Here is a 20530-nt window from a genome sequence, read left to right on the forward strand (position 1 = left end):
CAACAATAAAAATAAGTGAAGTACTGAAGCATACTACAATATAGATGAACCTTGAAAACATTATGCCAGTGCAAAGAAGCCAGTCACAAAAGCCGCATATTGTGTCATTCTATTTACATGGATATCAAAATAGACAAACCCAGAGAGCTATAAATCAGACTGGTGATTACTAGGGGAAAATGCACTCTACAATGGCCGATGAGCACAGGCTTCCTTTAAGGGTAATGAAAATGTTCTAAAATTGTGGTGATGGTTGCACAACACTGAATATACAAAAACTATCTAATTTTATATTTTAAATTGGTGGATGGTATGACATATGAATTCTATGTTAATAAGTCTCTAATAAAGAATAATCTTTTATCATTGGAGAAATTTGTATACAAACTGTATATTAAATATACATGTACTAATGTTCAATTTCTTAGATGTGATAATGGTATTGCAGTTATGTATGAGAATGTCCTTGTTTCTTAGAGCTCCTGAATGCTGAATTTTAGTGGCTAAGTCTCTTGATGTTTGAAAATTATCTCAAGTGTTATATCAAAAAAGAAGGAGAAGGAAAAATGAAAGCAGAAGAGAGAGACTAATCAAGAAGGGGAGGGACAGGGGGTGCTGAGCTCTCACGGATCAGCTGCATAGGACTGCCAGCTCCAGGCAGGACCCCCTGCAGCCCAGAAAAGCTACAACAAGCCTGGCCGGGTCGTGAAAAGATCTGCCTAATTCTCGGACAGTCCTTCTGAGTCAGGCTGCCCTGGGGAAGAGTCTCTTGGGTTTTCAGCAGACCAGCTATCTGCTCCAGCCCTCGGGGGGAGCCGCACTCTTGTGGAACAGCTGCAAAGGACTGCCAGCTCTCTGCAGGACCCCCTTCAGCCCAGAAAAGCTACAACAAGCTTGGCCAGACTGTGAAAAGATCCACCTACATTCTCAGGCCATCCTTCTGAGTTGGGCTGCCCTATGAAAGAGCCTCCTGGGTTCTCAGTGACCCAGTTAGCTGCTCCAGCCCTCAGGGGGTGCTGCACTCCTGAGGAACAGCTGCCCAACACTGCCAACCCCATGCAAGAACCCCACAGCCTAAAAACACCAGAGCAAGCTCTGCCTGACAGAGTGAGAACTGTTACCATCGTCGTGTGGACCTCCCAGTCCTGTTTGCCCTCAGGAAGCCCTCCTTTGCTTCAAAGAGAGCCTGTTAGCCCCATCAACACTCCAGAAAAGTCACACTACCTCAAAAAAGACTGACCAACAACGCCAGCCCTCAGGAAACATTCCACGGCAGTGACAAGGCAAACACTGCCAGGTCACGGAGAGTACAACTCCCTCAGGAAAAAGAAAACAACAAGCAAGATGAAGAAGCTGAGAAACCACCCCCAGTCAAACCAACAGGAGAACTCACCTAAAACAATCAACAATGAAACAGATCTCTTCAGTCTGACAGATCTGGAGTTCAAAAGAGAAATAGTCAAAGTACTGAAGGAATTAAGCGAAGGTATGAACAGTAATGCAGATACCCTCAGAAAGGAACTAGAAAATATAAGGAGGAGCCAAGAAAAACTAGAACATTCATTTGCAGAGATACAAACTGAACTAAGGGAAGTAAAAACCAGAATGAATAATGCAGAAGAATGAATCAGTGATATGGGAGATAGAATAATGGAAATCACTCAATCAGGTCAGCAGATAGAAAACCAAATCAAAAAACAGGAAAGCAATATAAGAGACCTATGGGATAATATAAAGCGGGCCAATCTATGCATAATAGGATTCCAGAAGGAGTAGAAAGAGATAAGGGAATGGAAAACATATTTGAAGAAATTATCGCTGGAAACTTCCAAAATCTAGAGGATATTGAGTTCAAGATACAGGAAGCACAGAGGGCCACAAACAAATTGAACCGAAATAGACCCACACCAAGACACATAATAATAAAAATGGCAAAAGTTAGTGATAAAGAGAGGATCCTAAAGGCAGCAGGAGAAAAACAGAAATGTTACCTACAAGGGAACCCCCATAAGAATATCAGCTGATTTCTCTACAGAAACACTACGGGCCAGGAGGGAATGGCAAGAGATATTTAAAGTGCTAAAAGGAAAAAATATGCAACCTAGAATACTCTATCCAGCAAGAATATCATTTAAAATAGAAGGGGAAATAAAAATTTTTCCCAACAAACAAAAACTAAAAGAATACAGCAACACAAAACCCAGGTTAAAGGAAATATTGAAAGGGCTTCTCTAAACCAAAAAGAAAGGAAGGAAAGGGAAGAAAAAAGAAAAGAAAAAAAAACAAGAGGAAGAACTAGGACTGAGGAAACCGCAATCAGAGAGCAGTCACTCAAATAAGCCAGCATACAGATTTAATCATGAACATGCTTCAAACAAAATAAAATTAAAAAGAAAAAAAAGAAAAAAGAGTCATCAAAATCATAAAATGTAGGAAAGGGATGTTAGGAAATAAATAACCCTTTTTGTTTGTTTGTTTGTATGTTTCTCTTCCTAATTTTAATATAGTAATGAAGTGTTTGAACCTACAGGACCATCAGGCTAAAACATACAATTATAGGAAGAGGTTAGCATACTTAAAAAACAGGGCAACCACAAGCCAAAACTAAATATTGCATTCGCAAAAAATGAAAAAAAAAAAAAACACTCAAGCAGATAATAACAGGAGACCATCCAACCAAAAAAAAAAGAAAGGAAGAATGGAGAACCATAGAATCAACTGGAACACGAGGTTCAAAATGGCAATAAATAATCATCTATCAATTATCACCTTAAATGTCAATGGACTGAATGCCCCAATCAAAAGACACAGAGTGGCTGAGGGGATAAAAAGGCAAAAACCTTCAATATGCTGCCTACAAGAAACTCACCTTAGGACAAAGGATACGTATAGATTGAAAGTGAAAGGGTGGGGAAAAATATTTCACGCCAATAGACATGACAGAAAAGCAGGAGTCGCAACACTCATATCAGACAAAATACACTTTAAAACAAAAGACATAAAGAAAGACAAAGAAGGACACTACTTAATGATTAAGGGATCCATCCAAGGAGAGGATGTTACTATCATCAACATATATGCCCCAAATATAGGAGCACCCAGATACATACAACAAATATTAACAGACATAAAGGGAGATATTGATGAGAATACAATCACAGTAGGACACCTTAATACCTCCCTCACATCAATGGACAGATCCTCTAGACAGAAAACCAATAAAGCAACAGAGATCCTAAAGGAAACAATAGAAAAGTTAGACTTAATTGGTATCTTCAGGACACTACATCCAAAAAAATCAGAATACACATTCTTCTCAAATGCTCATGGAACATTCTCAAGAATCGGCCACATATTGGGACACAAAACTAATCTTAATAAATTTAGGAGCGTAGAAATTATCTCAAGTATCGTCTCTGACCACAATGCCATGAAATTAGAAATCAACCATGGGAAAAGGAAAGAGAAAAAACCTACTACATGGAGACTAAACAACATGCTACTAAAAAACCAATGGGTCAATGAGGAAATCAAGAAGGAAATTAAAAACTACCTTGAAACAAATGATAATGAAGACACAACCTCTCAAAATCTATGGGATGCTGCAAAAGCAGTGCTCAGAGGGAAATTTATAGCAATTCAGGCCTTTCTCAAAAAAGAAGAAAGATCCCAAATGGACACCTTAACCCTCCACCTAAACGAATTAGAAAAAGAAGAACAAAAAAGACCTAAAGTCAGCAGAAGGAAGGAAATTATAAAGATCAAAGAAGAAATCAATAAAATAGAGATTCAAAAAACAACAGAGAAAATTAATGAAAACCAAGAGCTGGTTCTTTGAAAAGGTAAACCAAATTGACAAACCCCTGGCCAGACTCACTAAAAAGAGGAGAGAAAGGACCCAAATAAACAAAATTATAAATGAAAAAGGAGAAATCACAACAGATACAGCAGAAATACAAAAAACCATAAGAGAATACTATGAACAACTATACGGCAACAAGTTTGACAATCTGGAAGAAATGGACAATTTTCTAGAATCTTACAGCCTGCCAAAACTGAATCAAGCAGAAACAGACCAACTGAACAGACCGATCACTAGAAATGAAATTGAAGATGTCATAAAAACACTCCCTACAAATAAAAGTCCAGGACCAGATGGCTTCACAGGAAAATTCTACCACACTTACAAAGAGGATCTGGTGCCCATCCTCCTTAAACTCTTTCAAAAGGCTGAAGAAGAAGGAATACTGCCAAAGACATTCTATGATGCCACCATCACCCTCATTCCAAAACCAGACAGAGATACCACAAAAAAAGAAAACTATCGGCCAATATCATTGATGAATATAGATGCAAAAATTCTCAACAAAATCCTAGCCAACCGAATCCAACAACATATCAAAAAAATTATACACCATGACCAGGTAAGGTTCATCCCAGGTTCACAAGGATGGTTCAACATATGCAAATCAATCAACATCATACACCACTTTAACAAAAGAAAAGTCAAAAATCATATGATCATCTCAATAGACGCAGAAAAAGCATTTGACAAAGTTCAACATCCACTCATGATCAAGACCCTCGCCAAAGTGGGTATAGAGGGAACATTCCTGAATATAATCAAAGCCATTTATGATAAACCCACAGCAAATACAATACTCAATGGGGAAAAGCTGAAAGCCTTCTCACTCAAATCTGGAACAAGACAGGGATGCCCACTCTCACCACTGCTCTTCAACATCGTTTTAGAAGTCCTAGCCACAGCAATTAGACAAACAAAAGAAATAAAAGACATCCGTACAGGAAGAGAAAAGATAAAACTGTCACTGTATGCAGATGACATGATACTAAACATAGAAAACCCTAAGGACTCAATCCAAAAGCTACTTGAACTGATTAATAAATTTGGCAAAGTAGCAGGCTATAAGATTAACATTCAGAAATCAGTCGCATCGGTATACTGACAATGAAATATTAGATTGGGAATAAAGAAATACAATACCTTTTAAAATTGCACCTCACAAAATCAAATACCTTGGAATACACCTGACCAAAGAGGTAAAGGACCTATATGCCGAGAACTATAAAACTTTAATCAAAGAAATCAAAGAAGATGTAAAGAAATGGAAAGATATTCCATGTTCCTGGATTGGGAAAATCAATATTGTAAAAATGGCCATCCTACCCAAAGCAATCTACAGATTCAATGCAATCCCTATCAAATAACCCATGACACTTTTCACAGAACTAGAACAAACAATCCAAACATTTATGTGGAACCACAAAAGACCCAGAATCGCCAAAGCAATCCTGAGAAACAAAAACCAAGCAGGACGCATAACTCTCCCAGACTTCAAGAAATACTACAAAGCCACAGTCATCAAAACAGTGTGGTACCGGTATCAAAACAGACAGACACACCAATGGAACAGAATAGAGAATCCGGAAATAAACCCTGACACCTATCGTCAATTAATCTTTGACAAGGGAGGCAAGAACATAAAATGGGAAAAGGAAAGTCTATTCAGCAAAAATTGCTGCGAAACCTGGACAGCTGCATGCAAAGCAATGAAACTAGAACACACCCTCACACCATGCACAAAAATAAACTCCAAATGGCTGAAAGACTTAAATATACGACAGGACACCATCAAACTCCTAGAAGAAAACATAGGCAAAACACTCTCTGACATCAACCTCATGAATATTTTCTCAGGTCAGTCTCCCAAAGCAATAGAAATTAGAGCAAAAATAAACCCATGGGACTAATCAAACTGGAAAGCTTTTGCACAGCAAAGGAAACCAAAAAGAAAACAAAAAGACAACTTACAGAATGGGAGAAAATAGTTTCAAATGATGCAACCGACAAGGGCTTAATCTCTAGAATATATAAACAACTTACACAACCCAACAGCAAAAAAGCCAATCAATCAATGGAAAAATGGGCAAAAGACCTGAATAGACATTTCTCCAAAGAAGATATACAAATGGCCAATAAACACATGAAAAAATGCTCAACATCGCTGATTATAAGAGAAATGCAAATCAAAACTACCATCAGCTACCACCTCACACCAGTCAGAATGGCCATCATTAATAAGTCCACAAATAACAAGTGCTGGACAGGGTGTAGAGAAAAGGGAACCCTCCTGCACTGTTGGTGGGAATGTAAGCTGCCACAGCCACTATGGAGAACAGTTTGGAGATACCTTAGAAATCTATACATAGAACTTCCATATGACCCCGGAATCCTACTCTTGGGCATCTATCCGGACAAAACTCTACTTAAAAGAGACACGTGCACCCGCATGTTCATTGCAGCACTATTCACAATAGCCAGGACATGGAAACAATCCAAATGTCCATCGACAGATGATTGGATTCGGAAGATGTGGTATATATATACACAATGGAATACTACTCAGCCATAAAAAAGAATGACATAATGCCATCTGCAGCAACATGGATGGAACTAGAGAATCTCATCCTGAGTGAAATGAACCAGAAAGACAAAGACAAATACCTTATGATATCACTTATAACTGGAATCTAATATCCAGCACAAAGGAACATCTCCTCAGAAAAGAAAATCATGGACTTGGAGAAGAGACTTGTGGCTGCCTGATGGGAGGGGGAGGGAGTGGGAGGGATTGGGAGCTTGGGCTTATCAGACACAACTTAGAAGAGATTTACAAGGAGATCCTGCTGAATAGCATTGAGAACTTTGTCTAGATACTCATGTTGCAACAGAAGAAAGGGTGGGGGAAAAATGTAATTGTAATGTATACATGCAAGGATAACCTGACCCCCTTGCTGTACAGTGGGAAATTAAAAAAAAAGAAAGGGAGGGAGGGAGAGTGGTGTGTGATATAAACATGAACAAATGAAATATGGACAGATTTGAGCAACTGACAGATTATAAGTTAGACAAACTACTTTGAAATTAAACTTGTAATTTCTGGTTAGAATGTCACAAGTTTAATGACAATGGATTCCATTTTTTTTAAATCTATGAGTTCAGTAATACATCTTGCTTCTGCAGTGATAATATTTATAGAATCATGATACTGTAAATTGTTTTTCTTCTTCATTTGTAGGAAATAAAGTTATCATTTTGTTTATATTATTCCACTAAATAAGTATCAAACCTGCTACAAAAATTATTGTTCTTACTGGCAGGGGGAGGAACAATAATAACATCCCAAGATATACTAGTGAAAAACTCTCTTGAAATGAAGAGGCAGACACACAAATCAAAAGGATAGGCTGTGTTGTGAAAAAACAGTAACAAAAGTCAGAATATAAAAATAAAATCTGATGAAATTATGAAATTTCAAATTTGCAGAAATAATTGTATGAGCTTCAGCCAAGTTGGGGGTGGGGCGAGATGACCACATAAAAGGTGGAGGGAAGGGAAAGCAGTCAGCCTTACCTCAGGTTTTTCCACAGCTATGTGGGAAAGGGGAAAACGGATGTCCACAAAATTCTCTATCTAATCAAGCTGTCCTTCAGATACAAACATACATACAAAAGGAAAATCTGAAATATGTGAACATTCGATAAATACAGCATTCGTGTACCATTTTTATTTTTAAAATGACTTGAAGGTGTAATCCAACCGATCAAGAAATTAATTTTGATAAGGAGCTCAAAATTTTTATTTTATTTTATTATTATTATTATTATTTTTGTCTTTTTGCCTTTTCTAGGGCCGTTCCCGAGGCATATGGAGGTTCCCAGGCTAGGGGTCAAATCGGAACTGTAGCTGCTGGCCTATGCAAGAGCCACAGCAACACGGGATCCGAGCCGCGTCTGCGACCTACACCACAGCTCACAGCAACACCGGATCCTTAACCCACTGTGCAAGGCCAGGGATCGAACCCGCAACCTCATGTTCCTAGTCGGATTCGTTAACCACTGAGGCACGACAGGAACTCCAAGCTTAAAATTTTTAAAGCCATATTAAAACAATAATGGGAAGAATTCTGTTTAACATTACTAGCAATAAAGTAAGAAAAATATGTCATGATAACAAATGCAAACAACATGTTTTACCTTTTAATAGCAAAACTGAATTTAAAGAAAATGACACTAGGAGTTCCCACTGTGGCTCAGTGGGTTAAGAATCCGACTAGTATCCATGAGACTGGGTTCAATCCACAGCCTCATTCTGTGGGTTAAAGGATCTGGCATTACTGAGAGCTGCGGTGTAGGTCACAGATGTGGCTGGGATCCGGTGCTGCTGTGGCTGTGGCGAAGGCCAGCAGCTGCAGCTCTGATTTGACCCCTAGCCTGGCTGGGAACTTCCATAAGCTGCAGGTGTGGACCTAAAAAGAAAAAAAAATAGAAAGAAAATGACATTAAAGAGAACAAATGCATTGCTAAAATATAGAGGACATAAATATCCCTCTGGGATCGGGTCAGGTTAGAAAAGACTCTGTGGATATGAGAGTACATTAGGGGAAAACCATGTAACAGAGATAGAATAATGTGAACATCTGAGTAGGGATAGGTGAGTAAGAAATATATAGATCAATGGAACAGAAATAGAGTCCAGAAACAGATCTACCCGCAGGTACTCAGTTGACTTTAAACAAAGGTACCCGGGTAATTTAGTGGGGAAAGGATATAGTGTTTTTCAACAGTTCATAATCTTCAAAAACTGAGTGTAACTTAAATGTCTAGGAAAAGGTGAACGAATGAATAAATTACATTATATTTATATGATGGAAATCTACTTTGTAAAAAAAAATACTGATACTCAGAATTATATAGCTAAATCTATAAAATATTGTGCAGTGCTCAAGACACTAGACACAAAAGCTTACACACTAAATGATTCCATTTCTATGAAGTTTAAAGTCAGGCAAGTCTAATCTATAGTGATAGAAATCAGATCAGTGGTAGGATATGGGAGCTTAATTGCAAGGGGTCACAGAAATTTCTGAGGTAGTGGAATTATAACAAATTTGGATTGGGGTAGAGGTTATATGGATGCTTATAATTGCCAAAATTCATTAAAATAGTACATTTTAATTGGGTTCATTTCCATGTATGTAAATTATATTTCAAGAAAATTGAAGTGTACTTGCATGCTCTTATTCCCACATCATTGCCTTTACCATACAAGGTCAAATTTGTAAATTTTTGTCAATTATTACTTGGTTTTTTTCAGTTTACTTTTTCCTGGTTAACACTGAAGTTGAACATCTTTTCATACTGTTTATTCTTTATGAATTTTCTGTTAATACTCTTTGTAAATTTTTCTATTCAGTTACCAGTTCATTCTTATATTATCTGTAGGGGATCTTTGGATATTTTGAATTTTAATCTTATGTCTGTTAGACATTTTACAGTGTTAATTCTTTCTTATTTTTTCTTATTTTCTTTTTTTTTACTATTTTCCTATTTTTATGGGGTCGAATATGTCAAATTTCCTTACATCAAGATAAACTTGTCACTTCCTAAAAAAATAATTCCATTAAGAATTTGATTTGGATTGCATTGAATGTATTTAAGGAGAACTAATACTGAAATATTGAGGTTTCAAAGTGATCAAAATGCAGTTTCTAAAGGACTGATTTTACTATAAAAATGACTCTTCAAAAACCTGCTGAAATGAGACACTCTTTCCAGGGTCATTGTACACATCCACTTATTGTGCTACTGTTTTACATCTTGCAGTAAAGTTTTAGTTAAAGTTTTCTTCTTACAGTTCTTGCATATAATTTTCATTGCTATTTGAGAATAAGACTTATTTTTCACAGCTTTCTAATTGGAGTTTTCTTATATAGAGGAAGGTGATTTACTCTAAATATTCATCCTTTATCATGCTGATGTTACTTCTGTTGTATTACGCCACTAAGTTTTCAGAATATATTCATTATAGCAACTAGTGTTGCCTCAGCTATCTTGTGAAGAATAATAAAAAATTTTAGGAAATGCAATTTTAAATGAAAATGTTTTATCAGAGGATCCTGAAACAATCTAATTTTGTGAACATATGTACATATGCAAGAGAGTCTGCTCAAGTAGCTGGGTGGAAGGCGGCATCATAAATAAAAATATAGAACAAAGGACCAAGATCAGACTTGGGAGAATATACAGTTCATTGTCATGCCTGCCGAGATTGAAGTGTTCATAGAGCCTTCAGTGGCGATGTCCACTGGGCAGATGAGAATAACAGTTGGGAAGCTCAGGAGAGAGATCTGGATGTCAGATAGAGATGCGGAGATCGCCAGAATATGAGAGGGTTGAAGTTGTGAGTCTGGATGCCACAAATGTACCAATGTTGGAAATCTAATTCATACCATAAATGGGAGCTAAGAGTTTTTCTCTTCTCTCTCTCTATTTTAAAATAATAGCTATTCCCCTTTTTTTCTAAAATTAGAAGAAACTACAGAGTCACACCATCTGGGATCTTACATACACTTAACAACTGACACACTGTGTGAATTGGCAAGTAACTGAATGCTGTATTTTTCAGTCTGTGAGATGGTGATCAATCTTTTCTTCTTTCTCGGAATTGTCATGAGGGTAGAATGAAAATGTAGGTATAAAGTTCTTTATAAAGTTCAAAATACTGGACAGAAGAGAGGCATCCTTAAATTCTAAACCTGTCTGCCAGCCTCTAGGTAAATAAACTTTAGGGCCCCTAGGTATTAGTTATTCCTAGGAAAAAACAAAATACACTCTCATAGAAAAGAGGCTAGAAAAATCTGCTTCAGGCCAGGGTGTAACTGAGCAGGACCCTATGGGGACTTCTCAGGACAGACCTCTCCATGTCCACCACCAACCTCTTGTCTGTAGAAAAACTTTAGCCAAAGAACAAATTTAATCAGGTAAGTGAAAAGACACAGAAACAATGGGAAACTGTCAAGCAAGACAAAACAATAATAGTTGAGCCATGAAACAAAGTCAACGACTTTTAATTCCTCCGCAAGGGCTACAGATGATATTCTGAGCTATATCCTTTAAGTTCTTTTCCAGATACTGAACCCCACCCCCACCAGGTGGAAGACGTTAACCACATGCTGCCCATAAGCACACAGACCTCAGGTAGGTTGGAACTAGAAGACTGATGATGATGACTCCCAGGTCCCTCGGCACTGCCCAATCAGAGTACTATCTGTGAGCTGATCATGGATCCCATATCCCTCTCCAGAGCACACGGCTCCTTCCTATTTTCCTATATGCTCTCCAAGCCAGATTAGACGGTGGACTTGGTACTTTAGGACATGAATTCCACTTTCTCCCCAGGATTGCCAACCTCCTCAATGAAACTCTCTTTCCTTTTATCCAACACTTGCCTTTCCATATGGGAATCTTGAGTGACAAGCAGACAAAGTTCTGAGTTCAGTAACAGGGTCAGAAAACATAAGGTAGGCACACAAACAAATCAGAGGAGGAAAAAATCTAAGTTATAAAATGATGTGAAAGGTGTGCAAGGAAAAATGAATAGGACACATTTAGAGGGATGCTGGGAGGCTGAGAAGCTTGGGTGTTATTTAGCTTTGACCTAAGAGCATAGAGAAATGTTTCAGTTCTGTGAAAAATGTCAAGGGTAATTTGATAGGGATTGCATTGAAACTGTAGATTGTTTTGAGTGGTGTGGCCATTTTTACCATATGAATTTTTCCAACCCAGGAGCATGGAGTAGCTTTCCATTTCTTTATGTCTTCTTCAATTTCCTTGACTAATGTTTTATAGTTCTTGGCATACAAGACTTTTACCTCCTCGGTCAGGTGTATTCCCAGGCATTTGATTTTTTGGGGTGCAATTTTAAAGGGTATGGTATTTCTGTATTCCCAATGTAATATTTCATCGTCAGTATACAGAAATGCGACTGATTTGTGAATGTTAATCTTATAGCCTGCTCCTTAGCTGAGTTTGTTAATCAGTCGAAGTAGTTTTTGGGTTGAGTCCTTAGGGTTTTCTATGTTTAGTATCATGTCGTCTGCATACAGTGAGAGTTTTACCTCTTCTCTTCCTGTTTCGATGCCTTTTCCTTCTTTTGTTTGTCTGACTGCTGTGGCCAGGACTTCCGATACTGTGTTGAAGAGCAGTGGTGAGAGTGGGCATCCCTGTCTTGTTCCAGATTTTAGTGGGAAGGCTTTCAGCTTTTCTCCATTGAGTGTCCTATTTGCTGTGGGTTTGTCATAAATGGCTCCGATTATGTTTAGGGTTGTTGCCTCTGTATCCACTTTGGTGAGAGTTTTGGTCGTGAATGGATGTTGGACTTTGTCAGATGCTTTCTCTGCATCTGTTGAGATGATCGTGTGGTTTGTGACTTTTCTTTTGTTAAGGTGGTGTATGATGTTGATTGATTTGCGTAGGTTGAACCATCCTTGTGAACCTGGGATGAACCCCACCTGGTGGTGGTGTCTGATCTTTTTGATATGCTGTTGGATTTGGTTGGCTAGGATTTTGTTGAGAAGTTTTGCGTCTATATTCATCAAAGGTATTGGCCGATAGTTTTCTCTTTTGGTGGTATCTTTGTCTGGTTTTGGAATTAGAGTGATGGTGGCTTCGTAGAATGTCTTTGGGTGTGTTCCTTCTTCTTCTTCATGCTTTTGAAAAAGTTTAAGGAGGATGGGCACCAGATCCTCTTTGTATGTGTGGCAGAATTTGCCTGTGAAGCCATCTGGTCCTGGAGTTTTACTCGTATGGAGTGTTGTTATGATGTAGTCAATTTCGTTTCTAGTGACTGGTCTGTTCAGTTGACCTATTTCTTCTTGATTCAGTTCTGGCAGGCTGTAAGACTGTAGAAAGTTGTCCATTTCTTCTAGATTGTCAAATTTGTTAGTACACAGTTGTTCATGGTATTCTCGCATGGTTTTTTGTATTTCTGTAGTATCCATTGTGACTTCTCCTTTTTTATTTTGTTTATTTGGGTTCTTCTCTCTTCTTGGTGAGTCTAGCTAGAGGTTTGTCAATTTGGTTTACCTTTTCGAAGAACCCACTCTTGGTTTTCATTAATTTTCTCTGTTGTTTTTTGAATCTCTATTTTAATGATTTCCTCTTTGATCCTTCTGCTGACTTTAGGTTTTGTTGTTCTTCTTCTCCTTCATTTAGGTGGTGGGTTAAGGTGTCATTTGAGACCTTTCTTCTTTTTTGCAGAAGGCCTGTATGGCTATGAATTTCCCTCTGAGCACTACTTTTGTGGCTTCCCATAGATTTTGAGAGGTGGTGCCTTCATTATCATTTGTCTTGAGGAATTTTTTAATTTCCCTCTTGATTTCCTCATTGACTCATTGGTTTTTTTAGTAGCATGTTGTTTCGTCTCCATGCAGTGGTTTCTTCTCATTTCGTTTCCTGTGGTTGATTTCTAGTTTCATGCCATCGTGGTCAGAGAAGATACTCGAAATACTTTCTATACTCTTAAGTGTGCTGAGGTTAGCTTTGTGCCCCAGGATGTGATCAATTCTTGAGAATGTTCCATGCGCACTTGCGAAGAATGTGTATTCTGATTTTTTTGGATGCATTGCCCTGAAGCTGTCAATTAAGTCTAACTTTTCTATTGTGTCCTTTAGGATCTCTGTTGCTTTACTGATTTTCTGTCGAGAGGCTCTGTCCATTAATGTGAGTGGGGTGTTAACGTCTCTTACTATGATAGTATTCTCATCAGTTTCTCCCTTTATATCTGTTAGTATTTATTGGCGGTATCTGGGTGCTCCTATATTTGGGGCATATATGTTGACGATTGTAATATATCCTCTTCTTGAATGGATCCTTTAACCTTTAAAGAGTGTCCTTCTTCGTCTTTCTTTATGGCCTTTGTTTTAAAGTGTATTTGGTCTGATATGAGGATTGCAGCTCCTGCTTTCCTGTCTTGTCCATCGGCATTGAAATATCTTTTCCCACCCCCTCACTTTCAATCTATATGTGTCCTCTGTCCTCAGGTGAGTTTCTTATAGGCAGCAGATTGAAGGTTTTTGCTTTTTTATCCAGTCAGCCACTCTGTGTCTATCGATTGAAGCATTCAGCCCATTGACATTTAAGGTGATAACTGATAGATGTTTATTAACTGCCATTTTAAACCACGTTTTCCAGTTGATTCTCTGATTCTCCGGTCTCCTTTCTTTTCTTGGTTGTATGGTTTCCATTTATTTATGCATGAATACTTGGCATTTTTTGTGAATGTAATGTTTGGATTTGATTTGGGATTGCCAAATCAAAAAATATGAAATATGAAATATGTTAACTCACTCCTATAATGGTGTGTTTTAGCCTGATAGTCCTGTAGGTTCAAACACTTCATTGCTATAATAAAATACCCATGACATTTTTCCCAGAGCTAGAACAAGCAATCCAAAAATAATATGGAACCACAAAAGACCCAGGATTGCCAAAGCAATTCTGAGCAACAAAAACCAAGCAGGACGCATAACTCTCCCAGACTTCAGGCAATGTTACAAAGCCACAGTCATCAACACAGTGTGCTTCTGGTACCAAAACAGACAGACCGACCAATGGAACCCAAAACAGAGAACCCAGAAATAAACCCAGACACCTATGGCCAACTAATCTTTGACAAAGCAGGCAAGAACATTAAATGGGAAAAAGAAACTCTATTCAGCAAGAATTGCTGCGAAACCTGGACAGCTGCACGCAAATCAATGACACTGGAACGCACCCTCACACCAGGCACAAAAATAAACTCAAGATGGCTGAAAGACTTCAACATAAGACAAGACACCATCAAACTCCTGGAACAGAACATACGCAAAACATTCCCTGACATCAACCTTACAAACGTTCTCTCAGGTCAGTCTCCCAAAGCAACAGAAATAAAAGCAAAAACAAACCAATCGGACCTAATCAAACGGACAAGCTTTTGCACAGCAAAGGAAACCAAAAAGAACACAAAGAGACAACTTACAGGATGGGAGAAAATCGTGTCAAACGATGCAACTGACAAGGCCTTAATCTCTAGAATGTACAAACACCTTACACAACTCAACAGCAAAAAAGCCAACAACCCAATGGGAAAATGGACAAAGGACCCGAAAAGACATTTCTCCAAGGAAGATATACAGACGGCCAACAAGCACATGCAAACATGCTCGACATCCCTCATTATTAGAGAAATGCAAATCAAAACGACCATGAGATACAACCTCACACCAGTCAGAATGGCCATCATTAAGAAGTCCACAAAGAGCAAATGCTGGAGGGGGTGTGGAGAAGAGAGAACCCTACTGCACTGTTGGCAGGAATGTAAGCTGGTACAGCCACTATGGAGAACAGTATGCAGGTATCTTAGAAATCTATACAAAGAACTACCATGTGACCCAGCAATCCCTCTCTTGGGCATATATCTGGACAAAACTTTGGTTAAAAAAGACACATGCACCCACATGTTTATTGCAGCTCTATTCACAATAGCCAAGACATGGAAACAACCCAAATGTCCATCCACAGATGACTGGATTAGGAAGATGTGGTGTACACACACACACACACACACACACACAAGGGAATACTACTCAGCCATAAAAAAGAACAAAATATACCCATTTGTAGCACCATGGATGGAACTAGAGAATCTCAGACTGAGTACAGTAAGTCAGAAAGAGAAAAATAAACACCATATTGATAACACTCATATCTGGTATTTAATATACAGCACAAATGAACCTTTCCACAGAAATGAAAATCATGGACTTGGAGAAGAGACTTGTGGTCGCCTGGTGGGGGGGGAGGGATTGGGAGCTTGGGATTAACAGATGCAAACTACTGCTTTTGGAAGGGATTTATAATTGGATCCTGCTGTGTAGCACGGAGAACTATGTCTAGATACTTACAACACAGCACGACAATGGGACAAAAACTTATGTACACATGTATGTGTAACTGGGTCCTCATGCTGTACAATGGACCAAAAAAAGGGTATTTATAAACAATGAGTTTTCAAAAAGACAGAATTATTTTAAAACATTATCAAACTCAATACAGAGTTCAAGATTTAACAAAAAAGGGCAAAAAACTCTTCTGTATTAAATTAGTGCAAGTGTGTAAGGCATGAACATTATTTAAATATGATTTTCCAGGTGTTCCCGTTGAGGTTCGGTGGAAACAAACGTGACTAATATCCATAATGATATGGGGTCAATCCCTGGCCCGCTTGGTGGGTTAAGAATACAGAATTCCCATGAGCTGTTGTGTAGTTTGCAGAAACTCCTCGAATCTGGCATTCCTGTGGCTGTGGTGTGGGCCGGCAGTTGTGACTCCAACTACACCCCAAGCCTGGGAACTTTCATATGTTGCATCTGTGGCTCCAAAAAAATAAAATGGGTCACCATGCTATACAGTAGAAAACTGACAGAACACTGTAAACCAGCTACAATGGGAAATTTAAAAAAAAATCATTATATAAAAAGAAAAAAGAAAAAAAAAAACAACAAAATAAAAAATAAATACAATCTGCTTCTCCAGGGTTCCAAAAGGAAGACAAAGAGGAAGACCTTGCTAGAATATCACCAGGACACGCCTCCCTACTTTAACAATGTGACTACATTTTACCTATTTAAAAAATTATGCATCGTGTCAGGTTTACAGAAATTTCCAGGTGAGGAAAAAATCTAGAATAGTCCAGTATTAATGAGTATGCTTGACAAAATTATGTCCAAAGCCCAGGTTTACCAACAAAGAGAGACAGAATCTTCCCAGGGCTCCCTTCATGTCTCTGTTCCTCAGGCTGTAGATGAAGGGGTTCAGCATGGGGGTCACCACAGTGTACATCATAGCCATGACCGTCTCCTTCACAGTAGAATTTTTAGCTGATGGGCACAAATAGAGAGCAATTACTGTCCCATAGAACAGTGACACCACAGAGAGGTGGGAGCCACAGGTGGAGAAGGCTTTGCAAAAGCCCTTGGCAGAAGGGGCCTTGAGGATGGAAGAGAAAATAAGGGCATATGACACCAAGATCAGTAGGAAAGGGACGACGACAATGAGTCCACCAATGATAAATATCACCAACACATTAACGCCCGTGTCAGAGCAGGACAGCTTCAGCAGAGCAGACAAATCACAGAAAAAGTGGGGGATCACGTTGTCCCCACAAAAACACAGTCTGGCCGTGAGCAGGGTGTGCAGCATGGCATGCAACGTGGTCAGCAGCCAGCACAGCACCACCAAGGAGAGACAGAGCTTGGGGCTCATGATGGTGGTGTAGCGCAGGGGGAAGCAGATGGCCACGTAGCGGTCATAGGCCATGGCAACAAGGAGGAAGCTCTCCAGGTCTCCAAAAAAAAAGAAGAAATACATTTGGGTCAGGCAGCCAGCATAGGGGATGGATGGGTCTTGGCTCTGCATATTCTGTAGCAATTTGGGCATGGTGACAGAGGAAAAGCAGAGGTCAGAGAAAGACAAATTGCTGAGGAAAAAATACATGGGCGTGTGGAGGTGGGCGTCCAGGCAAATGAGAACCATGATGAGGAGGTTCCCCAGGACGGTGCTAAGATACACGGCCAGGAACAGAGCACAGAACAGGCTTCGATGCTCCGCCTCAATGGGCAGTCCCAGCAGGAGGAACTCTGAAACAACCGTTTGATTTCTTCCTGTCATGCTCTTTCTCCAAGGTCCTCAAGAGGAAAGGACAGTGTCCATGAAAACCTGAAGTTAAAAATGAACATCAGTATACGATCCATGGTCTGCTACATGCTCTGCAAAAATACCTTAGCTCACGCTCACCCCAATAATGACCATCTCTATACTATTTCAAATCTCCACAAACAGAATCCCTATGAGGGGAACTGACGCTCTTACTTTACTTCCCTTCAACATGAAACAACATTCCAACTTGCCAAAAACACTCATTTCGTTTTTTCCTGCTTGGCCACCCTCATGGCACAGGGAAGTTCCCCCAGACCAGGGGTCGAACCCGAAACAAAGCTGTGACCTATGCCACAGCTGCAGCAACACACCCTGGATCCCGAACTCACTGCACTGGGCCAGGATCGACCCCATGCCAGTTCAGATACAACGCTGGACTCTCCCCCACCGCACGACAGCACAAACACCCTAAAACTCTCTTATTTATCCCTTAGATTCTGAGACACAGCGTATACTGGTTTTCCTCAAACCTGCCTGGCCAGACATCGTGAATAACTACAACTGGCTTCTCTTTGGTTCACAGCTTCAAGTTGACGGATGTCCTAGGACCTTTACCCACAGGCGGTTCTCCTCTAATTCCATGTACCTTCCAGGAAACCTCACCTACTCCAATGGCTTTAGACATCCATTTAGGTGTCTCGCTAACCTAGTCAAAAAATACTCAACTGCTTCATGATTAGCTTTCTCCGACGGCATCACATGCATTTTCAACTAAACGGATTCCAAAAGAAACACATCATCCCCTGTGCCCTTCTCCCAACTCCCTCCTCCTCTCATCTCCGCAGCTCAGAAAAAGAGTTTCACAGGCTCCAGATGAAACCATGACAGTTTTCTTTCATTCCCTCCTTTCTCTCATCAACATCCTTAGATCCTTAGATCAGCCTACCTGGCATCACATCTTGTCTGGACTGTTGGAACCAGCTCTGAATTCATCTCCCTGCTGCCGTGCTTGGAACCCTCTATGTCAGTATCCTTCATCACACGAGGCCTTTGAAGATGGAGAACCGGTGACCTTGCTCCACAAAGTCTCCCTGCACTCTCAATGCTCTTGACATGAAGGCAGAGTCCTTAAAGCCGAATGCCTTTCAGAGGTGACTCATAACCTAACCCTTGCCTGCCTCCATAGCTTCATCTGGCCGCCACACTACACTCACAGCTCACGCTCCAGCAATGCGGGACTTAAATGCAACCATCTTGCCCCAGCATCCGGCATCTGCTGCTCCTCTTCCCCAGCATCTTCTTCCTTCGGCGCCCTCCACGTGGCCTGCCCCCATTTATCCTTCTCACAGATTGCATGCCGCTAACCCAGCAAACCTTCCCTGTCTCCCCAGACCAGGCGACACCCACTGCTCTGTTTCCAAGCATCCCGTGCTCCTCCCACGACACGCCAGGCCAAGGGGATTATTTCCTCGTAGCCACCTTCCCTGCCAGACAAGAGAGGCCACGCAGGAAACACCACGTCTACAACTGCCTTCACAACTACAGCAGAGCTAGCACACGGCACACTGCCTGGATAGGGGTCGTGTTTCCTAAAGACTTACTGCCTGTGCTTTAGGCTGAGACATGCATTCCTCCAACGTGAAAGGCAGCAAAACGCCTTTTCGGTTAGAACCACCACTCCTACTCAATCTTCCCAGGACAAGAACATGCTAGCCTCAACCATTCAGCACTAAAGCTCACGTTTTATTACAAAATGTAGGGACGTAGTCTCGTCCCCACAGAATATGACACGGTGCTTCAAACACACTGCAATTTCACTATCAGACGATGGACGATGGGGATATTAGACATACATGCACGTATACACATGGAGTTGGAGAGACAGACAGAACGCCCCACTGGATCTCAGTCTCTGGTTAAGCCTAACTCTCGCCGGGGTGCCTCAAAGCTGACAAAGAAAGCACACGACAAGCACGAAGAGATGGGGGACCCTCCTTCACTGAACACATAACGGAGTCCCACTGCTGGGATTTGCACCCCTTGATGCCAGTTGACCCGGACACAGTAACAGGATTTAACACACGGCCGCAGCTACTGGCATCACAGTGGGAAGAAACACGTAGCAGAAATCACTCACCAGGCTTCTCGGAATTTTGTTTCCCTGATAACTGCGTGGGACCTGACTCCTGTGCTGACAGTATGACTGGGGATGACAAACCAGAGGCAGCACTTGAGGATCCCGGCGCTGCTGATGCAACGAGCCCCTCACCTTCTTCACCCTTTCAATCAGGAGTTCTCGGCACATACCAATCCCCTCAGGCAGTGCTTCTTAAATGTAATCTCCATGCAAACCACCTTGGAGCTCTGGGTTCACACTGCTTCCGAGTCTGCAGGCCAACTTCTACATTTTAAATTAGCACCCAGGTACGTACGGTTCATGCCGCGGTCCACGGACTACACCCTGAGGAGCAAGGATACACCTCGCTTTTCAACAGAAATATGACCACTCACCCCTCAGTGACTGCTAACCACAGTCTGTGAGAAGAGGGCTGCACAAAGCTGTTCAAAGCTCAGAGGTGCTTCTGAAGTAGAACAAGGGGTCGGAGCTATTCCATTAATGCCTACCTCAAGAGCTGTTATTTTGTTGAAATGACGCAAACTGTGGAAGTAGACTCTATATTAAGTAATATTTCTTAATGCTATCACTAATAAAAGCATGGTGACAAGTGAAACTTAATAAAAATACTTCTCAAATGTGGAGAAACCAGGGGAGGCAGAGACATGGAGAAGGGGCGGGTTCTCGCACCCCGAGACCTTCTGCAGAACATCGCACAACCTGGAAAACAAGAGCCTCAGGTTGGAAGAACCCTAAGGGAGCAGCTCAGCTGCCCTCTGCCCAACTTACCCTGTGTGTCTGAGGGGGACTCCAGGACCCTGACCCAAGATCCTGCTCCCCTTTATCCACTAA

At 40.5% G+C, this 20530-nt stretch overlaps 2 protein-coding genes across 6 annotated transcripts in view; both read right to left on the reverse strand.

Annotated features, from left to right (window-relative positions):
* The window catches only part of SPATA22 (spermatogenesis associated 22), a 170916-nt gene that overhangs the window by 90205 nt on the left and 60181 nt on the right, over positions 1 to 20530 (reverse strand). The gene's annotated exons all lie outside the window — the stretch shown is intronic.
* Positions 13073 to 20144, reverse strand: LOC100517779 (olfactory receptor-like protein DTMT). Of its 2 annotated transcripts, none has more exons than XM_084985674.1 (2): positions 20074 to 20144; positions 13073 to 17622 (listed from the first exon to the last, which is right to left on the reverse strand). In XM_084985674.1, the coding sequence occupies exon 2, from the start codon at positions 17572 to 17574 to the stop codon at positions 16603 to 16605; it is 972 nt and encodes a 323-aa protein (XP_084841800.1). In that variant the 5' UTR covers positions 17575 to 17622; positions 20074 to 20144; the 3' UTR covers positions 13073 to 16602. The 2 variants fall into 2 exon arrangements, with proteins under 2 accessions (XP_084841800.1, XP_084841799.1); XM_084985673.1 differs by lacking the exon at positions 20074 to 20144 and adding an exon at positions 18509 to 18666.

This window comes from Sus scrofa, chromosome 12 (genome assembly GCF_054392235.1).
Source record: "Sus scrofa isolate SSC_HxYL_T2T_F1_AM1 chromosome 12, Sscrofa_HxYL_maternal_Yorkshire_Landrace_v2.0, whole genome shotgun sequence".
NCBI lineage: Eukaryota > Metazoa > Chordata > Mammalia > Artiodactyla > Suidae > Sus > Sus scrofa.